The sequence below is a fragment of the Sipha flava genome, unplaced genomic scaffold, assembly GCF_003268045.1.
Source record: "Sipha flava isolate LNK unplaced genomic scaffold, YSA_version1 215_pilon_pilon, whole genome shotgun sequence".
NCBI classification, from domain to species: domain Eukaryota; kingdom Metazoa; phylum Arthropoda; class Insecta; order Hemiptera; family Aphididae; genus Sipha; species Sipha flava.
The window spans coordinates 776,133-801,437 of record NW_020272834.1 but is presented as its reverse complement, the minus strand read 5'-3'; the positions used below and the strand labels follow the sequence as shown (position 1 = coordinate 801,437).

Genomic DNA, 25,305 nt, shown 5'->3' with positions numbered 1-25,305 from the left:
AATACCGAATTTCGTTGTACTTATAAGACATAAACATTTGCGTTAAAATACACTATGGTGGCGAAATGAAACTTTAAAATATATATTATTCTGTAGACATAAAATTTTTAAATCTATAGGTATAAAATCGGTAGCAATTTTATTTTTCAAACAGGTCGGCGAAGCAAATGAGCTGACACAGCAAAATGAAACTGTGTACAGGAAAATAATATAAAAGTTAATGGCGCGCCGCGGCGACTCGCAAAAGTGTGGGTGTGGATTCTGTTTATTCAACCGGTGGACGAAGGTCGGATAAAACACATCAAACTACTTTATTGCCCTTTAAATACGGTATTCTGTGTGTGATTTAAGAAGACGAAATTATATCCAGTAAGGTGGCGGGGGGGGGGGATGAACGCGGATGAATGACGTGTACTCAAGAAAAAATGTATTCAGTGAATGTAAATAATATCATACGTGGTAATGTATCTGAACGAAGCATAAATTTAGACTTCGTTAAACATTGATGTTACAACTACCAGCGTTTATTTAATGGTCATCGGAACATTAACGTTTCCAATCGCGTAAAGGTGATTTTACGAAGTAACACGTCGGACCGTTCGTACTGATTTGCATAAACGGTGCGATTGTTTCCACGTATAGTCGTGTTGGATGACTTGACCGCGAGTTTTGGCTCACGTGTCGTCCAACGGATGCACGAAAACGCGTTTACGAAATTGTTTACCCGTCGTAAGTTCGTTTTCCGAATCGAGTGGGGTTGCGCGTCCAGTAACGTAATTAGAACAATCCTGCGAAACGGTCGATTGTTATCCCATTAAATCTTGTTCGTCCTCTAAAATACACTGCCAGACGAAATCGAGAACGCGCCTTATGTCGAAGCCGATGAGATTCGCCCGCCGTATGGGTTCTGTGCAATGAATGAACAATGTATCTCTACGCGTGTAACAATTAAAAATAATAGTACTTTGCATGCCGACGGCGAAACGCGGTCCGACAAATGTATTATGACACATGAAGCGAAACAACTGCGGGAAAATGAATTCGGAACAGAATTCCGCAGAACTATGATATTGCGCGGCAGGGGTTTACACGGTAATTAGACGCATTGAACACGATTGTCCGGAAAAACTTGTACGAATATTAATCGATCCAACCGAATATTTGACTTAAAATCGAGTAAAATGTTGATTTGAACATTTTTACAGCGGGTCATTTGGCTTTCGTTTACGCCTAAACGTTCCATGTGTAAATTTGTTAAAGTTCTTATGTGGCGGCACACACGTCTGAAAGGAAACTGTACGACGAGCCTTGCAAAAGCACTTGTGCCAAATCTACGAATACGCGTGAACGGTAAAACGTTGATTCGCGGTCACAACAACAATCGTACGATGAACTCGTACGCGTTCAAGGACCCTTCGGTTACGAATCCGGATGCAGGTAGTGCGCGAGGACCGCGTTTCGTGTTGTTTTCCTCGTCGTCCTGGCGCGCGTGTGACGGCGTTATCATTACCGATAATCCAACGTGGCGTTTTGGGAAAATCGCACCAGCCCCGGACTTCAGCGGGTCCCGTCTTGAGACGGGGTCGGGGTGAAGTTTGGCGGTGACGGCGATGGTGGTGGTGATGATGGTGGTGGTGTTGGGGGGATGCTCTTCGACTCGTGCCGCGTGTGTGTATATGCGTGTGTGTGTGTGGTGTGTGTGGTGTGCCGGAAGGAGTAGCGCGCGCGCGAGGTGCGGGTGAGCAGAGCCACTCTTCGGCCGAACGGGGGCGGAGGGGTCTAGCGCGCGCGTGTGTGCCCGTGTGCGTGTGTGTGTGTGTGTGTGGTGAACGAGCAGCGCGCGTATGTGTGCGTGTGTGTATCGCGCGGTGCGTGTGTAGTACGTCGGCGGGCTCTCAGTTGCCGGCAAACTATCGACGTGTTGTATTGTGGTACCGCCGTGTGCAGCGCGCCCTCCGCGTGCCGTGATCTCGTGTTCGTTTCTCGCTCTCAATCTCCCTCTTCGATTTGCTCTCTCTCTCTCGCACACACTCCGCAAGACCCCGTTAGCCGTCGCGAAGTGTTTTGTGCGCGTGCAAAGTTTCGCTCCGAGTGTTTGTGCGCGCGCGCCCGCGCGTCCGGGTACGCTTCGAAGTGAAACCGATCGCGCGAGCAGATATAACACGTCTTCACTGCCACCTCCGCGGCAACCGCCCGGTAAACACGTGGTCTCCGGCGCACGTGCATCGAAAACTCGTCCGGACACGAGCGCGCCGGATCGACATGACGTAAGCAGCCCAACAGTTACTACCGTTTTTCTTTTCTTTTTTTTCCTATTTAACGAAACGTTTAACCGTGTTTTGGTGTTTTCCGAATTCGGAACTCGTCGCCACCAACTCACCATTCCGAAGCACTAATAACTGTTGCGACGAAACGGATCGCGGCCAATCCATTGGGGAGTCGGTCGCACTCCCCGCATCGTAATCCATTCGCCGTACTCACAACAAATCCTTTTTTTTTTTTTTGACCTTAACTTATTATTATTAACTTATTCGTTATTTCAACTTTACTTCTTCTCGAGATTACCGTGATGTCTGACGTGTTTGTGATTTTTACGTGTTCACGTGCAGTGTATCGCGTTTTTGGACAATTCATATTGATAACCACGTGACACCAATCGATTTTCGGATGTTCAAATCGTCCATCGAATTACTTCAAATTTATATTATATATACTTATATTATAAGTCGTAAATATTTTCTTTGCGGTAATTCGTCTCAGTCTTGGCGTTTTTTTTTACGTTCTCTTACGGATCTTTTCAACGGTATCGGATATTATGCAATCTCTTAATTTTACTGTCGGATAACGATTTCGCAGAACAACGTTATCGGACTAGATTGTTTTAAACTCACGGACTACAGTGAACGTACAACACGTACAAGAGGTTTTTCTTCGAAATCCGCATGATCATTTTCGTCTCACTTCGGTCCTTTCCTCTACACTCGTCGTTCGAGTTATCGCTGCGAGAGAGATAACTTACGTGCCCGTACTCGCCGACACGTACAACTTCGTAACGAACTCAAGTGCTTTGTTCGTTGCTTAGTAAGAATAATGCTCTCGGTACTTCGGAGGTCTAGTGCTCGGATTTTCTACGCGGCGTTCGCGTTGTCTTCCTCGGCCCCCGGCAAAATTCGTCGCTACCTCATGCTGCCGGATCGTCTTCAGTTGAAAATCTCGCAAATCCTACGGTTCGTCCGCACAAAAGTATTCGACCCTCGATCAATGTGTTCCAGACGAACGCCGCCAGCCGAGAACTTTCGTGTTTTCAATCGCATTGTCGCAACGTGGTGCGCAGTACTGTTCGTATGAACAAGACGGTTGCGTTGTTTTTTAACGACGTGATTGAACTAAGCGAATCGGTGTACATGCATAAGTTCCGCGATAACTGCCAAAATTCAACCACAGAGGGTTGTCGCGATTTTATATTTGGACCGGTAAAACACCGGTCTGGTTTTCGTTTAATAGTGCCCAACAAGTTGTAGTAGTTTTACGGTCACGTACGTCATTTATTATGTCCGTAATTATAAAACCGCGTAGCGTTAACCGAGCGCGAACAAATAAAAATTAAAAAAAAAAAAAAAATGTCTATACATACATCCATAAAACAACACGCGTATTTAAAAATAAACTTATGTCATCTCTTGCGGTAGGTCGTTGCGTTTTTAATGCTTACGCACCGTAACACGTTTTGAGTATAAACTAAACAGGTGATCTATCGTTGTTAATTAATTATTATGAACCCTTTGGGTTATAACCTATATATATTGCACCGCATTCATGATTCGAATGAAACACATAGTGTTGATTTTTAATCGGAATAGTTGTACCTATATATGTGTGTGTGTGTGTATAATATGCATTGTATATATACCGATGGTAGGAAAAAAGTTAATGGATTAAAGATATTTTTAAACTAAAAATATTTGAATTAATTTTTGACCTATGAAATAGTAGCAAATAGCAGCAATAGTAGCATAATAAGATAAAAAATAAGTAATATTTAATTTTAATTTTAGTTTTTGACAACAAGATACATTATTTTGATTAACTGTTGAGTACGTATATTCTACTAATATTAAAATTTACAACAAAGTTTATTCGCATAAAACACGAACTCGGGCCACGATGGTTCATAACACCGGACGATTCAATTACAAACGCAATATTTCACATCTTACGATACACAAATTTGATTTTAGTTTTACGCTAGTCTTATGAAATTATATTTAGAATATTAAAAAAGCGCACAGCAGTTCTCACAAGAAAATGAACGTTAAATTATATGTCTCGAATGTCATTAATTTAAAACTTGTCTACATAATTCATTCCTTTGAAAAAAAAAATCATAATACACTAACTAGATGTCAGGAAATACTGTTAATAGCGTTATTTTAATATTTAAGAATATATTTCGCAGTCATACGAACTGTTCTACGCATACCTGCGTGGTTGTACGTGTACCGAAATCATTTTTCATTTAACAAATACATATAATATTAGTGATAGGTTTACGTAAGAAATAAATAATAACATAAGCATATGGTATTTACACGTGTACATAAGTAGAAATTATAATATTATTATAATAAGATGTTGTAAACGAATTTGATATTGTCAACGATATGTTGCATTTAATTATAGCCATTAGTTCATTGGCTATGTTCTATTCCACAACGATAATTTAAACCGGAGTAGATATTATTTTTCTGTTCAAAGTTTGGTATGTGACATTGAAGTATGTTTTCTTGTAGGTATTTGATACAGTATCTGCAATCCGTTTCGGTTTGATATTTTTTTTTAAACGTTTACCGTGCATTGACTTCCAGTCAACGTGCATTGGAAAATACAAACAGCACTTTTAATTCTATTTCACCGTATTAATCCTTGTAATGTTACTACTCACTTTGAACGTCATCCCTAACAATTTTTTCTTTCCATTTCGGTATATTTATATTCGTAGTATAAGTCGGTCGTATACTATCCCATGTCGTTTATAAGACGTACAGGCGTGTCTACGGGTCGTGTTCCTCACACACAGACACGACCTGCAAAGTTCGCTTTAATTAAATTATCAATGGTTGCTTAGAGTTATGATTCCAACAAGACGACGTTTAGAATTACCGTAGAGATTAATAACATTTTTTTTATTATATTCGTATGCGTGTTGTAAGGTAGTAATGATTTTTTTCCAAAATTTTAAAATCGTATTTTCCTCGGCCTTCGTCGTCGTCATTCCGCTTACGCGTTTGTACGCTCGTTTTGCGCACGACCTGCTAAACTGGTCCGGACACTTCTGCTACGAGACTTATGCATTTTATGTGTTCTTATTCGCTGTGCTCCGCTGATGAACATCCGGCACGAACGCGGACTAGAAAATTGCACGACGATATCGATCGCGCAAGAGCGGCTAGTACCCGAAAACATTGGACCGATTTACTACCGTTTACAAGCTCTACGTGTGACGATCGACTAGTTTTCATTATTCCGCGAGTAAATCGTTATCGTCGCGGTTGTTGTTGTTTCCCGACCGCGGACGGCTTGCGCAGTTCATCGTCCGAACGGTGCACGTGTTCGGGTACCAATTACGAGCGCGTGCGATTTACGACGCGACACGGCACGACCTACGTCAATTAAAACGCTTCGATATTACTTCGGACGTCCGGACCGGCGCGACAACGGTCCCGGACCCGTCGTCCCGAGTGCTTGCTTTGAGGGGGGACGCAGGGAGACGGGGGGACCCAACCGATTTTCAGACGTTTTAGTGTCCCTCAACTATTATTAAGCGTTATCGTTATATCGCTAAACAAGTTTTGGGGACGTTCTTTTTGCTCAAGTTAATGGAGCCCCCCCTTTTTGATTTTGCCAAGTCGAGCACCGGTCCGTCCGCAGAACGTTGGCCGGTGGTCGCGACGTCGTTGCCACGCAAATGTTTCCAAGCTGCGACCGGCCGCAACGGCCGATCATTGCGCGAGCAGTGGTTTCCTACGGACGACCGAACCAGCTGTGGATGGTATTTATTTTCACTTTAGTTCAGCTCGATGTTTCGCGGTGCGCACCCGTATTTTGTTTTTTTAATTTGTCACTATAAACACCTAAATACGGAACAAATGATTATGAACAATAATAAAATAACTTTGAAGTCATTATAAGAGTGAGAAGAAGAAATAATGTATATATATGTAATACTTCTTCAAATAAAACAGCTCATCAACAGTGAAGAGAGAGTGTTCGATGCTTTTCAATTTGATTAATTTGTTTATAAAATATACATAGTAAATTCGTTTGGCTTAAAATCGCGATGCGATCACGCAATGCACTGCTTCCAGAGCACTACGATCGTCAAACGCAACGGCTATTGTTAACACTAGTTGTAAACTGTACGTTAAAGCAGGGGCGTATTTAGATTTACTTCTAGGGAGGGGGGAAGATGAATCCTTAATATTTGTGTTTTTTTTTTTTTTTTTTTAGTTCCGGATCCACTTAGAATCGACTTTTGTGTAGTTTTTTTACACTTGTCTGAGTTTTGAAAGTTACGCTTGTGTTTTATTTGATTTTTCACTAAGTATGGATCCAACTAAAAGCCCAAATCTGTACTCACAGCCACACGTAATTAGATTTCATTATAAAATGATCCACATTAAAAAAAAATTGAAATGTGTATCTCACATGTAATCAATTCCTTAAATACGGATTCAGGGGGAGGGGGCGATCACCCCTTCGTTCCTTTTAATACGTCCCTACGTTAAGGTTGCTGAATAAATACACGCGCGTTTTACACGGTTTTATCGACGTGCAGCCGTGAAATGTTCGCAATGGTTTCGCAAGAGCAAATCACCTCCCCGCGAAACCGTAGTGGGTGTAATAAACGGAATAGGTGTTCATCATGAAAATTTCTAACAGACGCGTTCGCGCGTATCATTTTCATATAATCGACGAGTACAATCAACGTTCAACCGTATCGGGCTCTACGCACAGAATAAACATCCAGTGGAATATCTGGATTATTTTTTTTCTTCTTCAAAACTCTACATAGTAACTTTGAAGGGCACTTTTCTTTTATAACACAGTCCCCCCCCTACTTGTCAACCTCCCGCCACGGCGTACAGCAAAATCTTGATATTTTCATAAGGTACATTATGTCTGCGTTATCGCAAAACGCGGTCCATTGTTTGATATTCAAATATCTGCATTGAACGGTTATATTATGCTATGCATACACGCACGAATTTTAAACAATAAGCTTTGTATGAAAAATATAAAAAAAAATTAATAAAAAAATAAAGCTTTCATCGGTTTAAGTACCATCCCTTCGACGTAAGAATAAGTCGTCGATTCGATTATTTTGCTCGGATACCAAATATCAGAGTACGAGCAGTGCACAACATTTGGTACTTATGTTAGTTTTAAATATTGATCCGTTACGTTAAGACGAATTGTTTGCGCGGAGGTATTCAAATCATGATCAATGATTTATATGAAACATGAAATATTATTATTGTTCTATACAGCGATAAAGTCTTGTTAAATCATTTTTACAAACTTGTTTCTACCATATTCTTGAATTGATTTTTCTGAACCAAGTTTTACGGTCTTATGCTTCGCACCATAACAATACTATTAAACTTGATAGTATTCTACTATTGGAAATAAAAAAATAAAATAAAAAAACGTGAATGTAACATATTTTAACACTAACGTGCAAATCGTACAGAGCTAAGTACAGTTCAAGGCATTAACCGTTTAATATTTTCCGTTGGAAAAAAAAAAAATTAAATGTGTACATTCAATGATTAGAACCTTGGTGTACACGTAATAATTATTTTAAAGGATATTAAATAATAATAATTAAAGATTAAAAAAAAAAATTGTGGCTGTATTTTGTGTTCATATACTTTTGGCTTAAGCTATGAGCATATGTTGTAAGAAATATTTTTAGTATGACACTAAATTATAAATATACACAGATTAAATTAACTGTATTGCGTGTACACAGGACTATCACAAAAATCTATTAATCAACTGTGGAGACAAGTCGTAGTAACGGAATCAGCTTGAGCATAATTAAAACTATCCGATTTCATTAATACCTAGTTTTATCGTTTACATTTCGTTTCATTCATGTAAATTGAATATAAATATTTTCAAACCGTCATGTGAGTAAAAAGAAATTATCGGTGAAATGTTTTGGCTTGGTTACATTCTTAAATTAAACTTAGTTCGTATAAAACAAATTAATAAAAATGTGGTCGGAAAAGAATTCCATGTTTTATAAAAATACTCTTTAAAATACATTATCTGCGAACCGTTAAAAGTACTAATCAATTATTGCTTATAGCATAGCGTTTATAATGTAATATGTACGCGATATAGCCACACAATATTATTTGTTACTATTACGGCCGAGACTGTAACCAACAACTGTTCCATAACAATAAACGGAGAGTTTTTAATAACATCAGTTTTATTATTCATTATAATACGTTTGCAGCATGTTTTTAAAATTTATTTCACTTTAGTACTGTATTCATAAATTTTATGTTAGTCATCAGATTTTTACAATTATCATGGTTTATAATAAAACAATTTTCAATTCCATATTAAATTTCATGTTCAAATACATGTCAATAACATCTCGATTGTTATTTTGGGTGTTTTTGCTTGATTTAAATAATTTATAGGAGATAACGTTGCTTTTTACAAATTTTACCAAACCTATTTGACTTAATTTTGAAGATTTTTAATGAGAAGCGAAAAATGTAGTGTAATGATTTTACCGTGACGATATTTTTTTTATTTGTTTTTACTATTTACTGTGTCCGACAGCAAAAAGTTAACCAGGATTTTTGCAATAATCATCAACTTTTTTGTTTACAGCAGCAAATTTTAAGTAGCTGGTATTTTTAATGGTTTTCCAATTAAATTATGAACATTTTCGAAAAAAAAAATGAAAAGAATAGCAACTCTTACAGGATACGGATTTTTGACTGAATGTATGCAGTATATGATAATATGTTATGCACATATTGTACAATATAGATTTTAGCGTCTCTGGGTGGGCGCATCGATATTAAGTAAAACCGTATTATATAATTTATCCAATTATTATTTGTATTAAGAACGGAATATTGTTTAATACGATGATAATATTAAATTATCCGAAAATACCGTCGGAACTACTATTGCATGTTTCATTCTATCCCTTTAAGTAATTATTATTTCAAACATGATTTTATCGACTCACCAAGTCGTTATAATTTTATTACGCACAGAACACCGAATAATAATATAGCTTGTGTCGTTGTACAATATGGACATGTAGTTAATTTAATTATTTGAAATGGAGTCAAAACTGTAGCATAAACGTATAATTGATTTATTCCTAAAATTGATTTGATTTCGCCCAAAACTGAATAAACTCTCGAATTCATATTAAGGTACATAGGTGTGACTGTGTATTGCGGTGTGTTTAATTCAAATATTTACCACAAATTATTGACAATATCCATCAATTGTTTTTGAACGATTGTAAAGTATTTTGTACAATACTTCATCGGTCCTTATAAGCGTAACAGTTTGTAAAAAAGCACCGCAGATATTTATATTGTATTTACATGTTTTATTTACTCAGCAAGAATAAAAAAATATAATGAAAATATTGCTAATTAAGAAAAAAATAACAAACATTTTACCATAGTAAAGTGTGACCATCGATTATTACTTAGAAGTGTCATAATCATTACTAACCGCAATAACGATTCAAATTTATAATTTAATATTGTACCATCAGTGTACTTATCAGTGGTTAACTACAACAAGTTATAGAAAATCCAAGAGAAATATATGTTTATCAGCTTGTTTTAATATATTGTACCTTGCACACCGTGCAATATAATCATATACTGCATTCGTGGGCTTACGTTGTATTAAATTAAAATGATAATCAATGACAACCTATTCAAATAAATGCTTTTTCATCCTTGACCGTTTTATTATGTATCGGAAATCGTATAAATTTTGGTTTATTACGAGAAGAAAAAAACCAATAGTACGGTTAACTGATGTGGTTGAACATTACTAGAGACTAAGGGCCCCGAGGCTGCATATGTTTATGGTTATTACTAGAAACCACGACAACTCACGTCATTCGTACGCAATAACTAACGAACAATGGTCATTACTCATTAGTTTAATATACATAATATAATATATAAATAACATGGACGTCACGTGAATCCATTTTTCGAATTATTTATTTTACACAATATTGTACGGTGATGTTACCGCTGGTAATTTCGAGATGTACACGAGTGCTATAAAGAAAACAGAAAACTATAAATACCATGAGATTTGACTTCCGGAGATGAATCACGTCAATATTATATTTTAACGGGTTAATACTGAGTTCAAATTTCATTTATCAAGAATTTAGATTACTTGTGTGGTTGAAATAGTATTCGGTTTAAAAGGTTAAAAAAAAAAGGATTTACATTAAAATTGTTATGTTGCTAGAATAATTATTATATGGCTGATTTCTCATCGAAAGTCATGATATAGATCGACCAGTTAATTAATAATATTACAAAATAACATTTTATAAATAGAGTTACGACATTCAATTCGAATTGCTTCATTTTTGAATGGTATGAATAACATATACATTCGAATTAAAATAATTCGATTCAGTATCTCTATGAATCTTTTTTTTTTATATTTTATTCGACTCGTATTTTATTATAATTACATTGTGCGATTTTCGATTTTCACTACCTCGTCGTGCATATTTTAGGTTCACCAGTGATTCGCATTGAGTGATATACGTTCGTGTATATATTTCAAATTAGATATCGAAAACCGCCGCATCGACATTATGTATACGTATAACGAAATACGTAATTTTTCATACCGTTATTGTTATTATAATACTTTTTTTCTTTTTTTTTTTTTCGTTTCGTACAGTTATTATTGAAGTGCCCCGAGCATATTGATATTCTTCTTCTTTTCCTTCTTCTCCTTCTTCTTCTTCTTATTATTATTATTATTATTAATAATATTGTTTTGCAATAGGATGTTTTAATCGAATATCTGAAAACATTATTCTTACGGTAATGAAATCGCATCTTGCAAACGAATATGAATTTGTTTCGTCTCGTCCGTGATGTAATGTAGTGACGGCTCGTATTTTGGCAACAGCAATAAATATGACATATCCGCGCGCACCTCTGGGCGTTGATAATAATTATGGCACGGTAATAATCGTTTAACAATTTATCTTTTTATGTCGTTCGAACACGTGGTTCGTCGCTGCACATGCAGCGTCATACATCGGGACACGGGATGATCGACAATCGTTAAATTTAATCCAAGTGCACCGATGCAGGATTCATGATCGTAATCTCATACGCTCTAACCCTGGTAATAAAACCAATACGGTATTCCTGACATCATTCATCCCATTGTTTTCGTTTCAGCGAGTACGCCCAACAATTATTATCGAGGAAAAAACTTCTTCGCCACGAAACGAACAAATAAATTACAAGTTTTATTCATCCAATATAATACGCTTGTGCATACGATTATTATACGATCTCGTATGATACACAAAAAACTAGTTTAATACATGTACAGTGTAAAATTATCATAGAATGTTTATGTATAATAAGACAACGGTAATTATAGTTTTTTTTTTCACTTTTTTTTTACTAAATTATACTAAACATCATAAAGAAAACATATTGACAGAAAAAGTATTAATTTATGGTCGTTAGAATATTGTAAATGATTTTATTTTATGTTTATTTTATTTTCACCTATGATATAAAAAAAATTCACTAGTTTTGACAACGTAATAACATGTTCGTGTTACATAAATAATCTAATTATTTCACTGAATATATTAAACGTGTTTTAGGTAACTTGTGTGTTCTACTATTTTTAAACAACTTTAGATTGTATAATAAACCATTAAAAACTCGGTGGTTAAGTATTATTAATGTCCAAATAAATAACCATATGATTATTTCGATTTCAATCAGAGAGTTTATGAACAAACTATTATCACCGGTCTCTGGGAATAGTTTTCAAATTATGTTATCGAGTTAATTATAATATTAGTCTATAGTGTTATGAATGAAAAAATAAATATTTGGTTATGATTTAGTAATAATGTAAATTATTATGATAGTTAATAATTATTCGTTAATTTAAATATTATATTTATTACAATACAATAAGCTTAAATTATAAGTACAGAATAGTACACAAAAATCAAGTTCAACCGATCCAATTTCGTTTTGCTCAAAATATAATAAATATATATGTATGTCATACGCATACATATAATTGAATTACTTAAACGATTTGTAATTGGTATTTGATTACATATTTTTGAAGTAATTTGTAATTTGTTTTATTAGTAATTAAAAATTACTGAAATTACTTTTTCTTTATTTCTATTAATTAAATAAAGCTGAAACTCCGAAATTTAATTTATAATACGTACGATTTGCTATAAAATTATACAAGATAAATACAAAATAAATGCATTATAAAATGATTATCTTAATTATCTACACACCTGCCCGTATCATATTATGCAGCAGTACTCTTCACGGTTCGTGATTTTAGGGATCGGACCGAACTGAAAATGTTAGCAAAGAATCGAAGTTGGACTAAACCGATTGCTAATATTTTTTTTGTTAGACCGGACTGGACTTAAAAAATTTAAAATTATTTTTTAGAGTACACCGTGATCAGATCGAAAATATAATATAATTTGATGGAGCTGAAAAGAGATTCGAAATAAAAAAAAAATTTGAATTGTGAAAGTTTTGAATTACACTACACAATTAGTAATGGGTAAATATTTCAAACACTCGTAGATTATTATAAAACTGTATAAAAGTGATAATATATTATACATAGAAATATACATACTACATTGTTTATAAATACAAATTCTATTGGACGGCTTGTCAGCTGTATACACATACATGTCCTTCCATGTTAACCGTACCATAACGAGAATAATTGAAACCATTGTTCTTGAAAATATTTTCGATGATGCTCATAGTTATTGATAGGTACCATGAACAGCTCTGAAATATACACCTAAGAAGTACACAAACAACGGTATAGAGGTAAAATATTGATTCCATAATAATATACGTGTTATTAGTTTTACAAATAATGTCTTTAAAATTAAAAACCGTTGTTCAATGGATTTTACGAACGAGCCATGACCACCGGGACCAACCGGTCAGAAACGAACAGATCTGATTATATTTTAGAATCCGGACCAAACTGAAATTATTGTAGTATAAACTAGAATCGGACAGAAATCTTTAATAAAAATAATTAAACCAATCGTTCAACAGTTTTTATACGATTGACCGTAAAAGCAGTGTAGTTTCTCTAAGAACACAGATTGAACAATTAAAAATCATAACCGTCGCCATATTTCTAGTTTATTATCTCTATTATGTGACAAATGATATCGCAGATAATTTTTTTTTTTTTTTTGTCTCGTAAAGCAAATAATGTTATTTTAGCTACATGTTTCATAACGCATTGGATTTCAGAAGGTATTAATGAAGTTGATATTAATACAAATATGAAGGTTTTTGTTGAATATAGTTAAATAAATTGCATTTATCGATAGTGAAAACATTTTTTATTATTTTTTTTTTTTTTATTTTAAATCAAAATACACAATCTATATCAAATGACATAATAAGTATATATGATAAAAGACAAATTATATGAGTATACATAAAAAAATAAAAGTGAGTAAAGAAGCCACTCAATGATGACACTTTAATGTTGATTTTTAAGTTGTAAAATAATTAAAATATGTATTTTTTTTTTTTATTGAAATTTGTAACAGATCTTTGCACCATTTGCGTTTTAATCGTCTAGGAGGGCTGCCGGGGATTAAAAGGGAGGAAAGGTTTTTGATTAAAATATTTGAGTGAGAGGAAAGACGGTAGTGGAATCTTTTATAAAAGTGTTTGGCTTCCTCGTAGATTTTTTTTAATTTTAGATCTGTGTGAAGAGTGAAGTTAGATATGTATGGGGGAGCATTGATTAATTTTCTTAGCGCAATGTTTTGAAAGGATTGAATTTTATTTAAATTTGTCTTTTTTGCATTTCCCCATAACTGTATCCCGTACGTCTAGATTGGTTTCAGTAGTGACTTGTAGATGGAGTTTAATATTAGGGGAGGTGTGTTTATTCGAGATTAAATGATTGAGGATACGAAAACGGTTGTTGAGTGATAGTCATTTTGCTCTAATATGGTGAGCCCATGTTAATCTTTTGTCCAGTGTAAGAACAAGGTATTTAACTGTAGGAGAGAATGGGAATGGAGCACCGTACAGAGTTACCTCGGGGGAAAGAACTGGTCTAAGCGTAAATGTGGTGTGGATAGACTTGCTATGGTTTAATTTAAATCTCCATTTGGTATACCAATTCTCCATAAGGTCAATAAGGTGTGTTTGAAGGTTTGCAAAGGCTATAATTGGATTATTATTCATAGAGATAATTACCTTGTCATCATCATAGACTGCTACTGATGTATTTATTGTGATTGGTTGATCTGCAGTGAATATATTAAATAGAATTGGGGATAAAATACCACCCTGAGGCACTCTAGCACTTATACTACCAATGCTTGACGTGTATCACGTCTAGACCCGTATCGTATTTGGAAGGTACGTTCAGTTAAATATGATTTGATTAGAAGATAGAGTGTTGAAGGGAGGAATATTTTTAATTTATGTAGGAGACCATCATGCCAGACTTTAACAAACGCTTGTTATATGTTTAGGAAAGCGGCTGTACAAAATAGTTTTTTTTCTAGGGAGAAAGATATTACATCTACTACCCTATGCAGTTGATGAGTCGTCGAATGTGAAGAACAAAAACCAAACTGATAGTCCGGGAGCACTTTCTTGTAAGAAATTATTGGTAGGATACGTTTAAGTATAAGTTTTTCTAGTATTTTCGCAAGGAAGGGAAGAAGGATTATTGGTCTGTAGGAAGAAGTTGTATCAGCTGGCTTGTTTGGCTTTTGAATAATGATAATTTTTGAGAACTTCCATAGAAGTGGAAAATAAGAAAGTCAAATTATTGAGTTGAAAATATGTGTAATATGAACAATGGCTCTTTTTGGGAAACATTTAACTACTTCAGCGGTGATTAGATCATAGTCTGGAGATTTGTTTTTAGGGTACTTTTGGATTTGATATTTTAAATCATTGGGAGAGAAAGGTTTAATTAGGGGAGCGGATTGGGGAGGAACATTGAGAGATCTGTTGACCAGTAATATAGTATCAGGATCAAATATATCTGGATGTGGCAGAAATATCTCAGAAAGATGTATTTTAAATAATTCAGCTTTTTCGGAGTCCGATGACGTAAGACTGCCGTCATGTTTTATTAAATGGAGGTTGGAGGTTTTATATCGGAGAATTTTTTTTGTGGCTTTCCGCAGACTGCTGTCTTTTGAGGAGATATTTGAGAGATTGTTAACTAGCGTTATATTTTTGTGTTTAGCAAGGGTTTTCTTCAAAGAGTTTGCCAAATGGTTGTAAATTTTTTTATGCGAGTGTAAACGAGTGCGTTGATAACATGCTCTAGCACTACGCTTTTCAGTTATCAATGTTCTTATCATTTCTGGAAGTGGGTTGGAAATATGATGAGTGTTGGAATTATTATTTGTGGCAGACCACGCCACGATCTGTATAATATTAGTAAAATTCTTAACAGCTAAGTCAATATCTTCAGGTGTTTTGAGTTTGATATTTAATTTAATATTTTTATTAACATTATCGTGAAATTTAAGATGATCAGTGAATCGATTGAACAAGTTAGGCGATGTTTGTTGAATTGGGGGAGAGGCATTTAAAGTTAATAGTACAGAGGAATGATCAGAATTTAAATCAAGGATATTAGTTGTGTTGCTATAAAGTGAATTGGGTTATTTAGTGACGAAAATATCAAGTATTTCCGGTTTTTTTTTTTTAAAGAAGATGGCCAGTACGTAGGAGCGGGAGGGGAAAGTACTTTGTATTTTTTTTAGGTTTATAAAATTGTGTAGCGTAGTACCACGAGGATTACCCGTGCGACAGCCCCACGATTGATGTTTGACATTAAAATCACCACCAACAATGAAATTATTTTTAATTGTATTAAAAAATTCTGTGAACTTAAAGGTTATTATATTATGTTTAGGGGGAAGGGAGTAAATTGCCGCAATAGTAAAGAAAGTATAGTTTAGTTTTATTTGAATTGAACAAGATTGACATAAATCTTGGGAAAAACCAAGCAAAGGTTGGTAAGTAAGAGATGACTTAACATATATAGCCACGCCGCCGTGTGCCGTATTATCAGGATGATTTGTATTGATCAATTTGTAACCTGGGATGTCATAGAGTTGTTAGTGAAGTGAGTCTCAGAGATGAGGGTAATGTCAATTCGTTTATTGTTTAATACTGTTTCGAGTTCGTGAGTATGATTTCTTAGGCCATTTGCGTTGAATAGTAGTATAAGTAGAGAGTTGTTTGTGACAGAGTTATTGTTAAGATTGTTATTTAGCATTTTTATCAAGTAGGCAGGAAATTACTTTAGTGAGAAGGGAAATTAATGGATTTATGAGAGACTTAAAGTCGTCTATGGAACTTGACATTATTTTATTAATATTAGGAGCCTGCGGGTCAGGAAGGGGAGGTATTGTGTTATCGAAGGGAGCGTTGGACGTTACGTGTGCATAATACTGTGTTTGTGGGATGGGTTGACTAGAAATTGTGTGGATAATTGCGTGGCTAGCTTATACATTAGTAAATTTAGTTTTAGAATTTTTATAGATAAAATTACTTGACGAAGATGGTTTCTTTCGTCGTTGAAGATCTTTATAAATAGTACACCCTTTGTAGTTAGCAGGGTGATTTTGAGAGCAAAGGGCACAGTTTGTAGGAAGTTCACTTGAGTTGGGGCACATAGATGAGAGGTAACCCAGGCCGCAGCGGACACATCGAGGTTGATAGCTTCAATATGCTTTTGTATGACCATATTGCTGGCAATTATAACATTGACTAATTGATTTTGTTTTGTAAGGTTCTTCAATTTTGATTTTCGTGTGCAGTATTGAGGAGAGATGAAAAATGTCTGAAGAATTGGATGTGGGTTCCAAATCCACAAAAAATAGTGGAAGAGGATTTTTATTTACCTTGTGAAGGAGGTTAATTACTTGTCTAACCACGAAGGAACGAAGTTCTAGCTCTTCTTTTATAGTTTTCGTTGGTGTCGAATGATGTAAGTTACGTAAAACTATCCTCAGAGGTTTATCCTCTCTGAGTTGATAAGTATGATACTTTGCTTTCTCCTCTTTGAGATAAAGAACTAAGGATCTGATATAGAGAACTGATTTTTACTTTATTTTTACGTAACGTAAAAAATTTTCACATAACTATTGATGTGGTAATAGAAAATAATAAAATTATTATAAAAATTAATTAACGAGCTAATTAATTTACGAGAGCGCATGGATCGCGTGCGAAGCGAACGACTGCTATCGCGAGATTGATAGTGAAAATATGAGTTCTTACATATTATCAGATGACGAGGACAATAATTAACAATTATTGTTAAATTTGAAAGAGTATATCTGGTCAATCTTCTGTAGATAATTCTCCATGCGGTATGGAACTATAATAAATGCAATTTTTTAATGATAAAAATAAAACGCTACAATGCTTGTATAATCATCCAGTTGTTAAAGAATTATTTATTCAATTCGATATTGATATTTTTTCTTCAACACAAGTAGAAAGATTGTTTTCTTCCGCCGGTTTTATAATGACACCTACCCATTCAAGGTTATCCGATGAGCGATTTGAAAAGCTTGTATTTTTTTTTTTTTTTTTTTTGTATTCTTTATGCATCCTGTAATTTGTTACTGAATTGTCTACCCCTATGTAAATTGTAGTTTATATTTTATTACGATGATTTTGCGTTATTTGAAATTTGTAATTAATTAAATATTTTCAAGTAATTTGTCCATCCCTGGTAATTATGGTAAATTAGGTTATTTGTCTTTTACAGAAAATGTCAGATCTTAAAGTTCTTTAAAATTTTTCATTATCTTGCATATAAAATGCTCTTGTATCAGAAGCTAAGATTCTAATTAATGAATTAAATAATTGTTAATGTTTTTTAATTTTTATTATGGCTAATACCATTGAATATTAGTAACTAATGAATAAACATGAATGTTCGTTCTCGGATCGCATACCAATTATTGTTTTTTTAATATTTATATTTTTTAATTACTTGAAAATTATTGTAATTGTTATTTAGTATAATCTTATAATCTCAATGCTAAATATTTTAATTTATCACTCAGAATTGAACGAATTATATTTAATATATATGCTTTATAATAAATATTTAGTTGACATTTTCAATCGTAGTTCTATCAATAATAGGTTATACATTCGAATTACATAATTGCGAAATGTTTTTTCACTGATCAGCTTATTCTGATTTTAAAAATAATATCGTAGGATTTTTTCACATTATTTATGCATAAATGATAATTTTTCAAACTTTAAAAACCAAAACAAAACTTTTAAAAAAATTATAACTCTCGAATAACTTATTTAACTTTTTTTTTTTTTTTGTTCATAAGACCCCTTTTTACGTTCTGGCATTTGAAATAAACGACCTATAAATATTATTTAAGAATCCTTATATACATTTTTCATAGGTTTTCACGCCTTTTTAAATGGAGATTAAGGAATAAATAAGATTTACAAACAATCTTACTGGAAGATATATTATGTTTAAAATATGTTACTTACATAGTGATTCTTATGAAGTATTAATAATTATTTTATTATTGTATTTCAATTACTGTTAACTCACTCACTATTTAGCGTTTCGAATCGAGGTTTAAACTATTAATTGATATTGATATCAAATTAGCTTTTTTTTTCATAAACAGTATGCGAGTACACAAGCTCGAGTTAAATTTGAAATATCTTTTAAATATCTTGAAACAAACATTTAAAAAATAAAATATAGATAATACCCGATTTCCGAATATCAAAATGATTTAAGTTTTCTGCCATGTTGTTTTCATTTTTCTGCTTAATTATCAAGTCATAAGTCATATATCCACATAAATATTTTATTGGCTCCATTTCAGTAATTTGAGGTGTTCAAATATTTAAATCTCTAACCGTATGAACTGCAACATAATATTATACAATAATAATATAATAAATATTATCAATAATATTATAATATACCATTCTGAAACCTCTAGACACGCATATGTAGTGATTTAACGCATACTTATGATTTGCAATTCGACAATACTTTTCTATTTTCTATCTTATTTAGTTCAGTGTTCAGTTACTACCGAACGATTTTAAATTTGAATATTGTACATTGTGTATTCGCATTCATCGTGTCTGTACTTTTATAATTTATCATAATCAGATTTACCATCGATCTTAAAAAAAAAAATTTTTTTAATCTTCTGATAGAAGTATGATATGTATATACTTATGCGTGTTGCGTGTGTGTACGTGTCACATAAATATATAATACAAATTTTTTATTACATATTGAAGTAAAATTTACTTTCGATGATGTTCTGTAAACTGAACGAGTACTAAGATATTGTTTAAGAAATGTTGTGGGTGATAGTGTAAAATTCACCGTGGTTTTCCCGTTAGCCATTTCAAAGAAAAAAATTGAGTTTAAGTATATCAAACGCGTGGGAGTGTAAATCAAGAAACACCTTTTGGTCACTTTAAATTTCAATATATATTTGTGATGGGTTTAGACCTGAAACCTGTACTGAATTAACCCCTCGGGATTATTCTCGTATTTCTGTTTGATGATAGTCAGTAATCTCAGACCGTGCTGTTTATTACTGTTTTAATATTTCATGCTCGAAAAGCAACGGATTATATGAAATTTCATACAGTACCGAATTCGCAAAAACACTTGGCCTTATTTTTGTTTCTTCAACTCCATGTTTTACATTTTATAATTTGTATTGATAGCGTAAACATAATTTTGGTTTTCAATGAAAACCGATTATATGACTGTCGAATGGTTAGTGTTATTTCTTATTTCAATCTAATGGAACAGTCAATCAATTCATCAGTGTTTTAACTTTTTAATTGCACTAATTAATATTAATTTGCTGGACTGTATTACATTAAAAATATGATATAACAAATTTGAAACCTATAATTATAAGCACTTAAAATCTTTCGATTATTATAAATTAATTTACTTTTGGTATAAAAGAAATAAATACACGGTGCTGTATATTTATTAAATTAATGTGTATTTTAAAATCGTATGTTAAAAATCCAGTATTCCGGTCTTTAGTCTAGTATATTAGGTATATAATTAACGTGTGATGCTTATATTTTTTTAATCAAATTCTTTTAATGAATATCAACTAAAATATATAATTATATAATTCTACATTATGGGATGAACTGTATCTTAATTTGAAACTATTAATTGATCATGATTTTGTATTAACAAGAACATGTTATAAATAAGTTTTTATATTATAGTTTATTTCGAAATTCGATTCGTTCATTTTATTCGTTTATTCAATTGCGGGAAATATGAAATACGAGTAATATTCAAATAATTAAAATCTAATAATTTATTTTTTTTTTTAACTTTACGAGGTATTCCATAATTTAATAATTGTATAGTTGTTCAACAACCCCAATGTCGGCTTTTTTTCAGGAGTTAACTCATCGATAAGAATATTTTATTAATGTTATAGTTCTGATATCAAACGTGCATATAATTAATACTTATTTCTCTCAACCCGTTGAATACGTACATTTCATTGGTATTCAATATAGGTGTATTGAATTCGGCTTTGTAGTGATCGGTGTGCAGGACACTACATACTCATACTCACAAATAATTATTTAAACGACGTAACACTTAGTCTCGATGACCAATTAATTATTAGAGGTAAACGTGATCTTTATTGTTTATATTATATTGTATTTTTATAGATATAATATACGAATTTATTTTGATTCTTCAGTAATGTAAAACATAAAAATTAAAAATAAACAATTAAATATATATTTATATAACCTAACAAAAGTAATTTTCTTATACAATTTATATTTTAGTAATGAACATTTCTCTAGAAAACTCATTTTTCTCGCTCCTTTGGTTTACGATAATGCGAGATTTCATAATTTATTTAATGTAAGATTAAGAACAAAACATCAGTTCAATGTTATCGTAACACCGTAAATATTAAGCTATAGCTATATATAGTCGATTTCGATATTAAAAAAATGCCATAAGTTCATTAATAGAAAAACCGTGTATAGGTACTCATCCCGTGGATCATCAGCATCTATTGTCGACCTTACTGCGATCAACTTTTTTATTTTTCAATGGTTACGAAGAGCTAACTATGTGCACGTAAAATACATGCCTGATCGCTAATAATGCGCAGCGTATTTATTTTTCTTTAGCATAGTATTTACCATAAAATCTTAAAGAAAAGAATACGATAAGGGAAAATCCATTACTTCGATGTATTCTTTTGTTTGGCGTTTAAGCGACGACAATACAATCTGCGAGATAAATATTTTTCCCCGCAAAATTGCCCCGTGATTCAGCAGTTTCAAGTTTTCCCCCTTTACTTCCGATGCAACGAACGTAAATTAAGGGTTTATTATTTTTCATCTCTCATCGTTTCAAGAGAATCATCCGAAAATCTAACGCTGTATGTATACCTTTACTCATATATATAAGCGTTATATCTTGAACAAAGGTGTTTTAATATATCACACCATGCACGCTTCTTAGGGCAACTAAGCTCCGCAAAGTTGTCCGTGATCCCCTTAAAAACTTGAAACATGGTTGTTTTTCGAAAAAAAGAAACGTATTTAAAATTGTATAAGAAAAAAACCTATCCGCTTACCATATATCGCCTAGTTACAGTACGCGTTACGCGGTGAAAATGTGTTTTCTAACACTATTCGGACAACAGTTTTGTGTACTATTATTTATGATCGATTCCAAGTGTTGAAATACGCGATTGATGATAGCTAGTGACAGTTTTTAGATTCTCCAGAGCTTACTGGAATAACTTTTACTGATTACTACATCACTGAGCACGTTTCGACAATACTGCTCATGAAAAAATATGAACTCAATTATTCGTCGTAATACAATGAGATAACTGTTTTTCATATTAACCGATGATCGATTTTTTACTCACACCTCGAGTCATAAGTTATTTTACTTCAGTTTTCACATTGAACATAACGATTATTGTACAATACCCGCACAGAGCCAAAAATTGACGTTCCTATAATATTTGTATATGCCCGGTTGGCCGAAGCAAAGATTACACTGCGCGTGGTCGGTCGAAAGTCGTTTTTCGGAAAATCTGGAATCTCGTCCGTGAATATCACTCTAAGACTTTCTCCCATGACCACCACTATCACTACCACACTCTGCTCTTCTGTATGAAAAGTTTTCATCTGCCTGCAAATATATTTAACATTCCAATGATGCTACAATATTACGTAATATACGGCTAATCACTCGATCCACGCAAGTTCACGTCTCGGGGGCGTGTGACGGGATGGGTGAGTTGCAGCTTGCATAATTATCATTAATATGTACCTATATATATGTACATGACTATGTACATAAAATGTGCAAGTAAATGAGTGGGTAAAAACAAGGAAAATGTGTTAAAAAAAGGAGCGTTCATTGGAGAATAGATCGAGCTGAAAGAAATGGAAAATTATTATTTATTTAAAACGATAATTAAAAAATAAAAAATAAAATATTATAACGACAAAAGTTTTTATTCGTACAAATACTTGAAACGCGAATATCGTATATTATTTGGACATTTGTCGAATATTCGGAGAATGCGCAATATTAATAATTAATTCGGTTAATTACATTGAAAACATTTTTTCGTCACATAAATAACTCGTGTTGTGCACACACTTCTTCTTGTACTCCCTCATACTGTTGGTTTTGTAGCAGGATACGCGCTCTCCATCCTTCATCGTTTCCAGTTAATCTCTTCAGTTCAACCGCAGCCCGTCAGTCTACCATCGGAGATCATGTGCGTGCACCACATACGTAATACGTACACTATTGTGTGGCCGCAATTCATACATCCCTGCGAGAAGCCCGGGTCTCAACGTATGCCCACAGGGGGGGGGGCAAAATTGTCATTGCCCCTACTGGAAATTTTTATTTCAAAATTATTGTTAAGTTAATACCACGCATATTAATTATAACATAATTTTATTGAGATCCATTTACGAAGTTAAGTAAAATTTATTTTATTTTTAGTTAATCTAAAATCTATAATCTTGAACGTATTTATTAATTTACAATATTTACACACGACTGAGAATCGTTTAAAACTATAAATAATCCCGACTACCGATTTCTATGGTATTTGATTTTGTTCTCATCTATTTTTAGATACACGTTGTTTTGGCCCTTAGAATTTTAATCTTGCCTCGAGTGGGATTTTATCCTACAAACGCGCTTTAACAACTATTTTATTCAGGGATTGGACCGCAATTCACCACGTGTAATGTATCTAAATACCTGTAGGACGTTTATCATGCTCTGCACGCATGGGGGAGTACTTAGATCATTTACCGCCCCACGGTACCACGCCCGAACAATGATCAACCGGTTTCGGATGAACCTAAAAGGATTATATTATTATTATTATTATTATTATTATTACAATCGGCAAACACTTTTTCTCGACCATCCTGCACCGGTCGGAGATAGAGACACCGCTCTAAAAACCGGTTACCATGTTCGCGTGCGGTATACACCACACCATCAGTGACCTGCGCATTTCATACAGGTCGTTCGTATATAAAACGTGTACATATTTATATAAAGATGGTAAACGATGTGTGATTCTCATTCCCGGGAACGAATGGGGAAGAAAAAGTCGTCTGGGTTTAGTGGACACCAGAACCCGTCCAATTAATAATAATATATCTAAATGTTTGGTATACAAGTGATATATTTCATTCTACTGAAAGTATTACGAGAGAATGAATTTCATTCTCAAATTTTACATACCTAGATGATTACTTACTGAGAAACGAAATTCCATCTATTATCGTCACATAAAATGTCGTTGTACCACAGTTTCTTAATTTTTCTATTAACAATATACACTTGTGTTAATAATGCTGTTGCGTACACGAGTGTATATACTACTTCACATAATCATTTATTGAACTTACTTTATTATTTTTCAAATTAACTGGAAAGAAGGAATTTATTAAAATATCATACATTATTAGCTGTCGGCTCAAGACTATAAAGTATATTTACAAACTAAAAGTGTTTAAAACTGAAGGAAATACTGTTAATTTAAAGGAGTATCTAGGATTTTTTTTTTTTAATATTTGTCGGAATCGTTAAACGGTATACTAACTTTCTTTATTTCTTTATTTTATTATTTTAAAGTCCATACATAGTGAAACCTGTTTAGAATGAACTATAACTATATTTTTGAATATTATAAATTAAGCACTTAATTCTTAGGGATTTTTTTGTGGAAAAACCGAGATCACGAAAAAATACATAGTCAAAGAAACATGAATGATGAATTATTCTTATGTTTTTCAACAAATAGGAGGAGAAGATAATATTTTAGAAATAGGAACGACACGAGTACCCGGTGATTAGTTTACATTGAAACGGCGTTTCAACCATTTATTATAATATTATATTATTACCGAACAGTCTTATCACAAGGTTGGTTAATTTTCACAATAACCGTGTACCACCTGGGGTCGAGTCAAACTAAGTTTAATGATCTTTATATAAGTAGGATTTTTCTTCTTTTGTTGATTACTTTTTTATTTTGTTTTACTGTTTCCAGAGACAAGTAATTTGAAATGTTTATAGTTAATCATATTTTACGATCATTAATATATATATATATATATATATATATATATATATATATATATATTTGTGTGTGTATATGTTGTAATAAAAAAAAAAATACAATAAAAACAACTCATAAATCAAGTTTCAAATTACGAACGCTTAATTTAAACTCACTTCATACTATTTTCTATACAGTGCAACGGTTGTCATTGTCTTAGATTATTACAAAGATCCCTCCCGATCATATTTAATTACGTAAAAACGTCATTCATTTTTTGCTTTCAATTAAATGCG

At 33.2% G+C, this 25,305-nt stretch overlaps 1 protein-coding gene across 4 annotated transcripts in view; it reads left to right on the top strand.

Annotated features, from left to right (window-relative positions):
* The first annotated feature begins 1,895 nt into the window (after positions 1–1,895).
* LOC112682925 (collagen alpha-1(XVIII) chain-like) overlaps positions 1,896–25,305 on the top strand; it is a 420,302-nt gene continuing 396,892 nt past the window's right edge. For all 4 annotated transcript variants that reach the window (XM_025553701.1, XM_025553700.1, XM_025553702.1 and 1 more), the window contains exon 1: positions 1,896–2,267. In XM_025553701.1, the coding sequence (XP_025409486.1) occupies positions 2,263–2,267 (5 nt within the window). In that variant the 5' untranslated portion in view covers positions 1,896–2,262. The remainder of the gene's footprint in view (positions 2,268–25,305) is intronic.